At 39.3% G+C, this 13,303-nt stretch overlaps 1 protein-coding gene across 1 annotated transcript; it reads right to left on the minus strand.

Moving 5' to 3' along the window:
• Nucleotides 1-251: 251 nt before the first annotated feature.
• On the minus strand, nucleotides 252-12,914 carry CTSE (cathepsin E). The gene is made up of 9 exons (XM_074220418.1): nucleotides 12,850-12,914; nucleotides 10,768-10,924; nucleotides 9,711-9,828; nucleotides 7,123-7,241; nucleotides 6,447-6,646; nucleotides 2,826-2,948; nucleotides 1,100-1,241; nucleotides 879-977; nucleotides 252-416 (listed from the first exon to the last, which is right to left on the minus strand). The coding sequence occupies exons 1-9, from the start codon at nucleotides 12,912-12,914 to the stop codon at nucleotides 252-254; spliced, it is 1,188 nt and encodes a 395-aa protein (XP_074076519.1).
• Nucleotides 12,915-13,303: the final 389 nt, after the last annotated feature.

A 13,303-nucleotide genomic window follows, 5' to 3' on the forward strand; every position in this document is an offset into this window, starting at 1 on the left:
TATACAAAGAAACACACATAGTGATTCTGTATCTTTTAAAAATTTATTTATTTAGAAAGAAAAAACAAATACACTATTTAATACGAGATAATTAGAATTTTCTCATGCTTTGCCTGATTCTGTCCCAGATTAAATAGCTGGAACTCTCTTTGGAAGAGGGGGAGAAGATCAGATGAAATTTCAAAAAGAGTTTGATTATGACAGGTCCAAGGGATCTATAAGAGCTGTCTCAAGGAACAGGAGGCCTTGCTTTAGGGGACAGCTGGGGCCAGTCCCACAAGGTTGTTGCCACGATCAAAAACAGAGTAAAACTGGCCAATGAACACATCTCCGAGGATCCAGAGTGGTCCATCTGGGGCACGGATGTCAAGACCCTGGAAACCACTTGTACAAAACTCCATTCCATCTACAAAGTCCTAAAATTGAAAAGAACAGTGCCAGAGATGAACAAGAGGAAGCAGAAAGTCTTACTTCCTCGGTTTGCCCTTTGTGGCGCCAGAGGCCTGACAGTCTTTATTTAAGTTTAGGAGTGTTCTTTTCTTTCCCTTCCTACACTTTAGGACTCATGGAGGTTGGCCTTTAAAAATCACAGAGTCATGTTTGGGAAGAGCTGGAAGGAATCTTAGAGAGCATTGAATTCCACCCACTTTGGTTTCCAAACAAGACAATGGGGGGTGGTGGTGCAGAGAAGTTGTGGATAGAATGGTTCAGTGCTTGCTAATCCATGCTAATTCTTTTGAGTCAGAACATAGACCTGGGCTTCTGGGATTATTTTTGAAGTCCAGGTTACATGAAAGTTTGGAAGGTACTAGAGAAGGGGGGAAGCACTTGTCCCATGAGGAAGTCAATCATTGGTGAAAGAGGGGGAAAGCACATACCGTCAGAGTGTAGGCTTTAGGGGGGAGAGTGTAGGGAATTCCATTGATGGTGAAGGTTACATCTGGCATCACATTGAGGTTATTGCATTCCATGGCATACTAGAAATGACATGAGTGAAAGTGCTGACATTTCTTTCTCTATTCAGTGACTGCAAGATACCATAGAAGAAAAATACCCATTCCCTTTCTATCTACTCCCTCTGCCCCAAGTGGGTACTCACTTCTCCATCTGTAGGCACTGCCCCAATGGCATTCTGCAACTGCTTGATCTTGTCAGGTGGTCCTGTAATGAGGGATGTCCCTGTGTCCACTATGGCTTGGCAGCCTTCTGCACAGAACATGATAGTGCCTCCCACCTGTATGCTGGGTGTAAAAGTAAAGGGGATGATGAGTCTGATTCCCAAGGTTCTAACAATATAAGAAAGAAAGTAGGAAAGGAAGATACATATATATATATATATATATATATATCTATATATATCTATATCTATCTATCTATCTATCTATATATATATATATATATATATAGAGAGAGAGAGAGAGAGAGGTCCCTTTTTTTAAAGGAAAGGAAGGAAGAAAAAGGAGAGGGAAGGAAAGAAGAAAGGATTGAAGAAAGAAAATGGGAGGAAGAAAAGAAAAAGAAAGGAAGACAGAGAGGGATGAAGGAAAAAGAAAGAAAAAGGAAGAAGAAAAGAAGAAAGGAGGAAGAAAGGATGGGAAGAAGGACGAAAAAGGAAGGAAAGAAGGAGAAAAAAGGGAGGGAAGGAAGAAAAAGAGAGGAAAGGAAGAAAAAAGAAAAGAAGGGAGGGAGGAAGAAAGGAAGAAACAAAGGAAGAAAGAAGGAAGGAAATCAGAGGTAGAAGACCTAACATTTTAAAGGAGACACTGAAAAAATAACTTTCTTTGCTAGTTTATTGTTTATTAAATCTTGCTAAATGCTAAGGATTCTTTTTTGTTTATTTTATTACAATAATCTTGTTGTGAGAGTAGTCATAACCCCCACCCCCAAAAAAGATGAGAAACCTCAAGAATAGTGAGAGAGAGAAAAAAAGTGTACTTCAGTCTGTGTTTAGATTCCAATGACTTTCTCTGGGATGAGTTGCCTTCCCCATCAACATTACCCAGGATCTGGCAGCATCTTTATACATTAAGGGCTCATAGGGCTTGGTATATGATATTCCGGAAGGCAAAAGAGTTTGGAATGCAACTGAGAATCAACTACCCAGCAAAACTGAACATCCTCTTTCAGGGGAAAAGATGGACTTTCAATGAAACAGGGGACTTTCAAACTTTCCTATTGAAACAACCAGAGCTGAACAGAAAGTTTGATGATCTCTAAGTATAGGCCTCGGGGGGAACCATAGACAGGGTGGATGAGAATGCTAATAAGGACCTATGCTAGATTTTATTTATTTCCTCCATCACAATTTTCTCTTGATGCCTCATTGTATGCATCTTGGGTTCTGGAAAATGATCCAGAGGCTTGTTACCAGGTTGGTTGGAAGGTGATAGCTTTTTTTTTTTTACCTACAATGACTCCTAAAGACCATATAATTTGCATTAATGAAGGGACTACTTATAGAAGTGAATTCAAAAGTGATATATGATGTGCTATTGACTTTTGCATAATTATTTTTCAACATGCATCTACTGTGTCAAAATACAATGTGTTAATAAAAACAGCAACAAATAGGATTCAGATACAACACAGATTTCCAGATCTAGGACTGGAAGTCACCTAAGATGTCATCTACTCCAATCCCTTTATTTTACAGATGAGGAGAGTAAATTTTAAGGCAGAATTGGAATTTGAACTCAGATCTTAGACTCCACAGTCAGCACACTTTCCACTGTACTACATTGCCTTCTAATAAATCCTAATTTTTTTTTAACTTTTTTAATCTGTACCTCCTATATGTTCATTGTTGCCTCACAGAAAATACTCACTTGTCCAGTCCTATCTGCCAGTAACCCTGCTTGGTGACTGGGACCCAGTTCAGGCTTCCGGTGAAATGAGTGTGATCATAGCCTCCAAAAATCAGCTCGCTTCCAGTGGTGCTATCTGGATTCCTATAGGGAAAAAAGTCAAATAGTCAATGTGAGAGAAGCCTCAAGAATCTTCAAAAACAGGTTTGTGTTTCTGCCTGTGTCATTTTCTTGTAAATGCTCTGAGTGGAATATCTTACCTTGTTTGATCCTTAGAATAGCCCTCAGAGATTCTATTCCTATTGTACAGGTAAAGAAAATGAGGGGTGGATGTGTGAAATGATTTAGGATTGTTGATTTAGAATTGGAAGGAAACTTAAAACTTGACTTCTTTATTTTATCTCTTTTTTTTTCATTTTTCTTTTAGAGGCAATCAGGGCTAACAAAGTTAGCAAGCTAGGGTCACACAACTAGTAAGTGAACAAGCCTTGATTTGAACTAAAGTCCCCCTGACTCCAAGGCTGGTACTCTATTCATTGTGCCACTTAGCTGCCCCTACTTCTTGTATTTTAGAGATGGAGATGGGGTGATGATGATGTTGATAGGCTAGCCCTTCTTTCTTGAAGAAGACATGACATCAGAGAGGTGATGCCATGACAGGCACATAAATTGGATTTGAGTGAGAGGGGTTGTGCCAAGTCACCAGTCTCACTTTCTACTTTGGAGTCATCTGGGCCCAGTGGCCAGGTGTGGATCAGTACAACTGGAGAGAACCCTGGATGCGAGGCAATCAGGGTTAATTGACTTGCCCAAGATCTCACAACTAGTTAAGTGTCTGAATCTGGATTTGAACTCAGGTCCTCCTGACTTCAGGGCAGGCTCTCTACCCACTGTGTCACCTAACTACCCAAGAGATGGGAAACAGAAATTCAAAGAGGTTAAATGACTTGGCCAGGATTAAAGTGGTAGAGCTGGGATTTGAATTCACATCCTCTAATACAACTTCTAGAAGTCTTTTCACAGTGCTTTTGCTAATCCCCCCCCCCCCACTTCGACCAACAACATCACTGCCTCCCCTCCTTAGCAAGGATCAGCCTCCCTAAATCCTAGCTTACAAAGGCATTGTTGTCAGCTAGGACATCACAAAGGACATTTGTTTGTTTGTTTTTCACAGCTATTGGGTATTCAATATCAGAGTCAAGACTCTAAATTCTCAGTCCAGATCCCAGGGTTTTCTAAACTCCACCATGGTATATTCATCTTAGATTCCTCCCTGATCTTTTGCTTTATATCCAAGTATTTGACACCAAACTGTAGTAATGAAACCTCAGCTGACATTGTATGAGGCATTGCATATAGACTATAATAACAGGACTTACATTTGCATATTGCAAAGCACTTCACAAATATTAATTCAGTTTATCCTCATAATAACTCTAGGAGCTAGGAGCTATTAATATTCTCATTTTAAAGATGGGGAAATAGGGGTAGGCAGAGGGTGAATGACTTGCCCAGGGTCACACAGATAGAAATTATGTTTGGGATTAGATTTGAACTCAGATCTTCTGGACTGCAACTGCTTCTTCTAACCATTTCTGGAAAGCCATGTTTTCACTTTGCTCAGGCTAAATCACATTTGGAGTATTCTTCTCTGTTCTGGGTGACCCATTTTGGAGAGGACATTTACAGACAAGTTGGAGGGCATCCTGAGGAAAATAATGAGAATGGTGAAGAGATTGGAAGGCATGCAGTAGGAGGATCAGTTGAAGAAATTAAGCATGTTTAGCATAGAGAAGAGAAAGTCTTAGGGGGGAGGTTTTAACCTCTTTAAGGATCTGAAGGATTGTTATGAGAAAAAAAGGGATAAGACATATTCTACATTGATTGAAGTTGCAAAAAGGCAAGTTAAAGTTTGATATAAGGGAAAAGTTAGTAATAATTAGAGCTACCCCATAAAATGGAATGTTCCATTTTAGGAGGTAGGAAGGTGCCCCTCAATAGACAACTTTAGGCAGAAGCTGTTGGATTGGACTATGCTACCTCTGAGTTACCTCCTGATCCCTGAGAGTCTGTGCTTTGGTGAGTGACTGTTTGAGTGACACTCTATGAGTCAGTTAACTCCTAGGCCTCAGGAATAGGAGGTTAAAAACATCCTGGTTGAACAGGATCTTTATGGGGCAGAATGAATTTAGGGATGAAAACACAGATGGAAAGTCTTCTCCAGGGGCCAGAAAAGCAGATGTAGATTCATGGTCTTGGAAGAATATGCTCAGGTTTTGATATTAGGCACCTGCCTGCTTAATGGGTACAGGAAACATCTGCATATTATTATTGTTGTTGCTCAGTTGTATACAATGCTTTATGATCCCATTTTGGGGTTTCCTTGGCAAAGATACTGGAGTGATTTGCCATTTCCTTCTCCAGCTCTTCCCAGTTGGGGTTTCCTTGGCAAAGATACTGAAATGATTTGCCATTTCCTTCTTCAGTTTTCCTCATTTGGGGAGTGTTCTTAGATGTTGGGGTGGTTTGCCACTTCCTACTCCAGCTCATTTTACAGATGAGGAAACTGAGGCAAACAGGATCAAGTGACTTATCCAGGGTCACACAGTTAGTCATTGTCAGAGGTAAGATTTGAACTCATGAAGATGAATCTTTCTGATTCCAAGCCCATTACTCTCTTCAATTAGCCATGTCCAATACCATGTCACATAATTCTAATGTTAGAAGCATCTTCCAGATTTTCTATCCAATCCTGCTCCCTGATGAAAGAATTCGTTCTAAAATGCCCCCCACAAATGGTCATCTAAATAAGCTCTGCTTTAATATCTCCCATGATGTAGAATTCACTACTTCATGAAACAGCCTATTCCATTCTATTGAACAGCATATATTAAATGTGCTGACATTGTGGTAGGCACTGATGAAAATAAGCATTTATAGATTGCTTACTATGTGCCAAGTACTCTTTTAGCTCTTCACAAACAACATCTCATCTTACTTTCATAAAAATCCTATTATGATCTCCATTTTATAGTTGAGGAAATCAAGGTAGAGATTACATGACTTGTCCAGGGTCACACTTACTTGCCCAGTAAGTACCTGAGATTAGATTTTAAATCAGGTCCTTCTGACTCAAAGCCCCGAGTTCCATCCACTAGAGATGTCAAAACAAAAATGAAATACTTCCTGTTTTCAAAGAACTCACATTCTGTTAAGGGGAAACAAGATATATAGATAGCTCAGAAAATATATAAAATACGAAATAAAAATAATTTTCTGGAAGGTGGGGAGGGAACTAGCAAATGGGTAGGTGAGGGATTCAGGAAATGGTATTTGGGGACTCTTGAAGAGAACTAGGAGTTCATTAACTTCCTAATTTTGTCCAGAGCAGACCTTGATATTGGATATTATTGGAACCCATATTAAACCATATTGGAAGCCCAGCAAAACTTTAAGCCAATGCATAGAGAGCACAGTAAGCTTATCATTCATAAGGACACATTCTTCATCACCACTAGGGATCAAGTCCCTCTTCTGACATTTTCTACTTCACAGGGGTGTTGTGAGAATCAAATAGACAGACCCTAAATGTGTATTTTGGAAGTCATGAATTGATATAAAAGTAAGAATTGTGATCATTACCTGGTCATATAGACAGAAAACACGGGTATATCCACCAGGTTTTGGGCCATCATATTGTCAAACACTGGAGTGACCCCTCCCACAGCCAGCGAGGGATATGCCAGTCCCAGGATCCCATCAAACTCTGCATTCTCAAACGTGCTTCCTGGCTCACTAGTACTCTCTCCAAACTGCTGGTTGACCACTGTAATTCCTTCCACCTAGCAAAACAAAATTCCCAAGAAAGAGACTGTATGAAATCAAAGTTTCTGGTGCTAACTTCAGTTACCATCTGCTTTGCTGAGTGTTTTGAGGCAATTTTCTTCCCTTGTCTGTTTTTTCCTATACTAAATTTTCATAATGATCTTTACCACCCCTCCATTCACTTTAAAAAGAAGGTTGAGTGATTATTGAAATGTTGTTAATAGTCTGAACTGCTTGAAGGAATATAAACTAAGGAAATTTAAGATGCTGTAATAGTCATTGTTACGTGGATAATTCTTTTCTCTCTTCTCCCTCCCCATTGCTCAATTCTGGGGATGGCTTGACAGCTATAAGAGAAGACATTAGATAGGAATTTCCAGTTAATTTCCAGTAATGGAAAGAACATAGTCATTGTCAAGGCTTTGGATTGAGAGAAGAAATAAGAATAAATAATTTTAAGAGACAAGAAAACAGTATTCAAATTTTGTCTTACAATAACTTGATCCGTTCCAATGATTCCAGACAAGCTTCCTGTCCCATATTGGATGGAGAAAGAGTTCCCATTCTCGAAGTAAGTGCTGGACTGAGATGGGTGGAATCGATTATGATTCTCTGTAATGTAAAAATAAAGACCCCATCACCTGCAGGCCATTCTTAAAGGTGCCTTGATGGTTAATGCAATTGAATCCAATCCAATTCAACAACCATTTATGGAATGCTTTCTAGGTGCATGATTTTGTGTTAGATGCTGAGAATATAAACAGAAAAAACCCAGCTCCTTCCCTCCACATTCAACTGGAATCACATATCTATCACCAGGAAATTTGTGGAGGCATCAACCTTAGAATCTTCAGAATGGTCAGTCTGGGATATAAAAAAGAGTCCTGATTTAGAATCGGAGCACTAGGATTTGAATATAGCCCTGCTATGTTAATTAATAGCTGCATGACGTTGGGTCTGTGGTCTCGGTTTTCCTATCTATAAGAAGGGAGAACCTTAGAAGACCTCAAAGGTCCCTTCTAACTCTACTTTCTATGAGCCTAGGTGTGGAGTCTCCAAGTCATCTCATCTGTTCCCACCCTGGGTAAACTACCTTGTCTATGATTGTCCAATACATGAATCATTAGCCACAGTAACTCAATGGTTTGTAGTCAGATTGTGGGCAGTTGCTGCTGAGTCATTGGTTAACAAATGTGATATCATTAGCATGGGACATTACTACACACATTTGTGGTGATTTGGACATTTCCTGTTCCTAAAATTGCCTGATAAATGAGTTCTTTCTTGATACTTGTGTTTTTGTCTTTGTTCTCCTCCTCTTCCTCCTCCTCCTCCTCCTCTTCCTCCTCCTTCTAGCTCCAAATGGCACGTCACCTCATCAACCTGAGCTAAGATGAGCCAGCAGTCACAATTCACATGAAATCCTATACTTGAATGATAACTAATAACTCTAACTTTAAGTTGAAGAGTACTTATAATTATTATCTCATATTTATCTCCCGACAATCCTGGGAAGTAGGTGCTTTTGTTATTCCCATTTTAAAAAATGAGGAAACTGAGAGTCAGAAAAGAGGGGAGATGACTTGCCAAGCTTCCTAATTCCTATCTCATGCTCTCTATAATGTAAGCAACATTAATCTAATGTGAACAAATGGTTGTGCTCTGTCCCAGTCAGACAGGAGTCTCCATGGGGAACTAATATTCCCTACAGGAGGAAATTCCCTAGCAGCCTAGGTCAACCTACATCTTACCTTAATTCTCAGGCCCTAGTCAAGGCAATTCTAACAGAGGAGAAAATCTGTACCAATCATTGGTGCTGCCTCTGATAATAGTAACCCATATCTGAATAGCACTTCAAGTTTGTAAGATTTATAGGTGCTGATCTACTTTGGTAGAGGGAAATTCTCACCATTAAATGAACAAACATTTATCAATGCTTACAATGTGACAGATGCCATGCTTTACAAATAGTATGTCATCTGATCCTTGATAACCCTGGGAGATAAATATTATATCATCTTCCATTTTTACAATTGAGGAAACTGAGGAAAACTGAGTCAGGGTCACACAACTAATAAGTATTGTAGGCTGAATCTGAATTCAGGTTTTCCTGACTTCAATCCCAGTTCCTCTTAGCTACCTTGATTCACTTTTTAGACACTTGAAATCATGCTTCTGGTTAAAAACAGTAACAACATTTACAAAGTTCTTTTTTCAAAACAGCCCCGTGTGACAAATAGTGTCATCAATATTTCCATTTTGAAAATACATTAGGTAACTGGAGCACAGCCATATTAAATGGCAGCTCTGTTCTTTTTTTTTCAAGAAATATTCATCAAGTACCTGCAATGTGTTAGAGTCAGGCTAACTTAGCTGGTAAATGGCACAATTTAGACTCTAACCCAGTCCTATAACAGGTAATTCAGGACTTTTTTTCATCATACCACCTGTCTCTATGAATTTAGTGATCTAGGTAGTGGTTTTAAATGAGACCAGCCTCCTCTCTAAATAAAATGTTCTGAGAAATTAATTTGATTTGACTCTGCCTTTTCCCCTTAATAGCAGTAGTGGTAGTCATAATAAAACTGAAAAGGAAATTCCCCATGAAGAATTTCCCTTTTCCAGGATACCAGCTCAGCAGCAAGAAACCACTGATGGACTTGAAACTAATTATCAAGCCTGCTTTGTTGGCTATCCTTGCCTCTCTGCCTGCCCACCCAGAAATATTCAATTCCCACTCAATGCTCCCCAGTCTTCCTTTAACTCAAGTTTATGCCATTATGGATTCAATGCTTTCCCTTTGATTCTGCTGAGTTTTTCCTTAGGGATTCCCAACAGGATGAAAGAGTTTGTCCTATGTGAGGCTACCTTGACATCATCAACTGTAGGTGATCCTGGTAGGAAGAAGGATGGGTTATGGAATGAGTGGGATAGTTAGAATGGGATGGGAAGATTATTTCAGGATCCTGAAGCTACATGTTCCATGCATTCTTCAGGAGAACTTTTGCAATCACTCTTACCCAGTCAAAGACCCCCCGCCCCAGTTCCTTCCCATATACCTCTTTCCTTAGTTCCACTTACTACAAGCTGGGCTGACACAGTACACAGAAGGAACCCAGAGATTGGAGGAACCTGTGTCAAAGAGGATGGTGAAATTCTGTGGTGGGGAGCCAATGGAGATGACTCCAAAATATTCCATCTGAGAAAATGGAAAAAGTATGAGTTGTATAGAGGAACAAAGAAGGTGATTTTTTTTCTAAAAGATTAAGTAAGGATAGAAGGAGTTCGGCCATTTTGAAGCACAAGTATTATTCTTTCCCTCTAAAAAAGTTTATTTCAACCAGATATTTTTCAATAATATGATTAAAACATTAAAAAAGAGTCCATCAGAATATTGGGAAACCATGACATAAAGTTGTTGGTTGTTCATTCATTAGAACATATGTGACTATTCCTAAGAAACTAAGGATTCCTGATAATTATGGAACTAATTCATGAAATGAGGTAGGCTGCAGGCCTACATCAGACTTTAAAAAATCTGGGCAACAAAAATTCTGCAAAGCTTAGAAAAATGTTGCATAGTCTCATAAAGGCAGAAAAAGGGGCCTGTAAGAAACCAAATTAACAATGTCTTTCACTTGGGTAACAGTTTCCAGAAAGTTTACATGTATACTAACTATTCCACTGGATCCTTACCATACTCCTGTGAAGTAGGAATATTTGACAGATGAGGAAATGGAGGCTTTGGGGCATGAGATGACTTCCCCAGTCATAAACCAGTGAAGGTAGGACTAGGACTGGACTTTAGGGAGTTTTGTTTGGGATGATTCTCTGTCCTTTGGCTCCTTTCCTCTACCTCCCTCCCTTCTCTCTCCTGGAATCAAACCCATCCACCTACTGCTCAGAAAAGCTTTATCTTAGCTCTAAATAGATTTGTCAGAGAAAGATCTGCTTAGCCTGGGCAGAGCAGAAAAGGAAGCAATTATGCAGGCATTTGATGCTACTTATCTGAATGGACCTAGGGTCCAAAAATGGTCAGAATTCAGGTCTTGAAATGATCTGTCTACACAACATCTGGTCCCTGAACCCTTTAGTCGTGCCTTCTTCTTTTGATTCCCTCCATCCCCCTTCTCCTTACATCCAAGTAGTTGATGAGGGGCTCATTAGCACTCTGGTCTTGGGAGCAGGAATCAATGAACTGGACCATATCCAACTTGTGTGCCTCCCACAATTGGGAAAGTTGTCCCCTTTCTCTCAAGGTTTTCCGTAGGGATTTGTGTCTTATCAAGGGCACCCTGAAAGTTCAAGTTCAAGTCAAAGTTCAAGTTCAAGTTAAAGAACCCCACCACCAACTTTAGGCAAGAAGTCTTGATAGTATTTCATCCCACATGACTCCCTCAATTTTTCCTATCTCTTCCCAACTTGCCCAAATTCTAGGTCTAGGGTTCTTAACTTGAGATTCACAGACCCTTCCCCCAACCAAAGGTCCTTGGATAGATTTCAATGTGAAGTTGGTCAGGAAAAAATATATCTTTAACTTCACTATATCTCTAACTGAAATGTCATTTCCTTTAATGATGAATGTAGAATAACTATCTGAATTAGAGAAAGAGTCTATAGCCTTCACTAGACTTAAAAGGGAATGCATGTCACACAAAATGATTAAGAATTTAGGCTAAAGAATAGTCCAAGAGGCAGGGGACCTGAAAGAGAAAATTCTTGGTTTCCACTTGACTCATGAGACTTCCTACTTGTTTCTTTTGCCTCAGGCTTTCCTCCTGTAAAAATGAGACTTTTTCAGAAATACCTATAAGATATATGTAAAATGCTTTGAGAGGATTCAATCATTCATTCATTTATTCTCTTCCTTCCTTCTTTCTTTCTCACCTTCTCTTCTTTCCCACCTCTTTCTTCCCCCCCTTCTCTCTCTCTCTCTCTCTCTCTACTATGTGTTAAGCGCTATTTCTGGTACTAAGGATACAAACTAAAAAAATAAAAGAAAACAAAACCCCAAACCAAAGTTCCTGCCTTCAAGAAGTTTGATTTCTGTTGGAGATCTTTTAACAAAAGGAAAGAACTGGAATGTCTCCAGATTTACAAGAGCTAAATTCAATTCAGCAAATATTTATTAAGTGCTTACTCTATGCAAACCACTATCCTGGGGATCTGAAGGCAAAAAAAGCCCCCCCCACCACAAAAAAAAAACAAAAAAGAAGCAGTCCTGCCTTTGAGGAAGTTTTGATCTATCAGAGTGATTAATTTAATTATTCAAAAGTGAAAGGTTGACAAATTTTCTGTATTTAGGGAAGGCAGAGAACAAGACTGCAGAGACAAAGACTTCAGACTAATTTGTTTTTAAGGTATTTTGCAAATCAAAATCTTATGAAGCTTCTTGGTGAGACTGTAAGAGCAATGAGCTATAAACAGCTGAAGAATTGCATAGAATATTGGTGATATATTACCAATATGAAAATAGATTTTATATGATTGCATATGTATAATCTACATCAAATTGCTGACCCTCTTAGAGACAGAGAGGAGGGAGGAAAGGAGAAAATTTAGAATTCAAGATTTTTAAATGAATGTTAAAATTTGTCTTTACATCTAATTAGAAAAAATAAATTACTATTGAAAAAGACCCTCAAAATTGGAAGAGGACATCAGAGGGTGAATATTCTATCACTATCTGTAGCAGGAATTCTATGAACAACATCTTCAACAAGTTGTCATCTGGTAAAAAACTGAAGACATACAGTGAATAGGAACTCACTTTTTCCTGAGGTATTTCCCATCAACTACTTAAGAAAAAGATCATCTTATTTGTCTGAAAGGGTAAATCTGCAGAGGCAGGAGAACAGATAAGTTAACCTTTAGAGAACCCACTGGTTATTTCAGGCATAGTATGGAAGGGACCTTGGATATTTACTAAACTGACACCCTCTCTCCCATTTTACAGATGGGAAGACTAAAGCTAAGAGAATCTGACTTGACCAAGATGGCAGAGCCAGGATTCAAACTCAGGTTCTTTGATTCTAAAATACATTGATTTTTCTACCACAGCATTCTGCTTCCTGCTCTAGATAGCATGACCCATAAGATGATCTCTCATCAGCTAGGTTTTTATGAAAATACTCTCATTACCATTTCTATACCAGTCTTCTCTTTGAGTTTTGGGGGCCCTCTTTCTCCCTTAAATAGGGGGCCAAAACAGCAAGCTCACCTGAGTAACCCTTGGACCAATCCCAGGCCAAACATCAATTGCAGTGAAAGAAGGTATGTTTTCATCCTTGTCCTCCTGGCTCTGATTCTACCACTCTCTCAAAGGCTTCTTGGAATCCCTCCTTTCTTCTCTCTAGGGACAGTAAAAAAGCAAGTTTTACCTCACTCAGGCAAGGACAACCCAACCCAGATTTGAGGAATTGGTGATAAGGCCCCTGAAAGTCAATAGCAGTGGATAAAAGGTAAACAGAGGGCATGTGTAATAGGGCGGTCCCACTTTCAACCCTGGCTCAGTTACCTCCCTAAATGGGAAAGGCACAATTGGAATGGTAGAGGACTCCATCAACCAAGATTTGAGGTCTATGTGTTCTTATATCAAGAACGAACTATTGGCCCACTTCCAGAGATTGACAGATTAGTGACTAAAATGGGGGGTTTCAGTGATAGGACTAGAA

The sequence above is a fragment of the Macrotis lagotis genome, chromosome 2 (genome assembly GCF_037893015.1).
Source record: "Macrotis lagotis isolate mMagLag1 chromosome 2, bilby.v1.9.chrom.fasta, whole genome shotgun sequence".
NCBI classification, from domain to species: domain Eukaryota; kingdom Metazoa; phylum Chordata; class Mammalia; order Peramelemorphia; family Peramelidae; genus Macrotis; species Macrotis lagotis.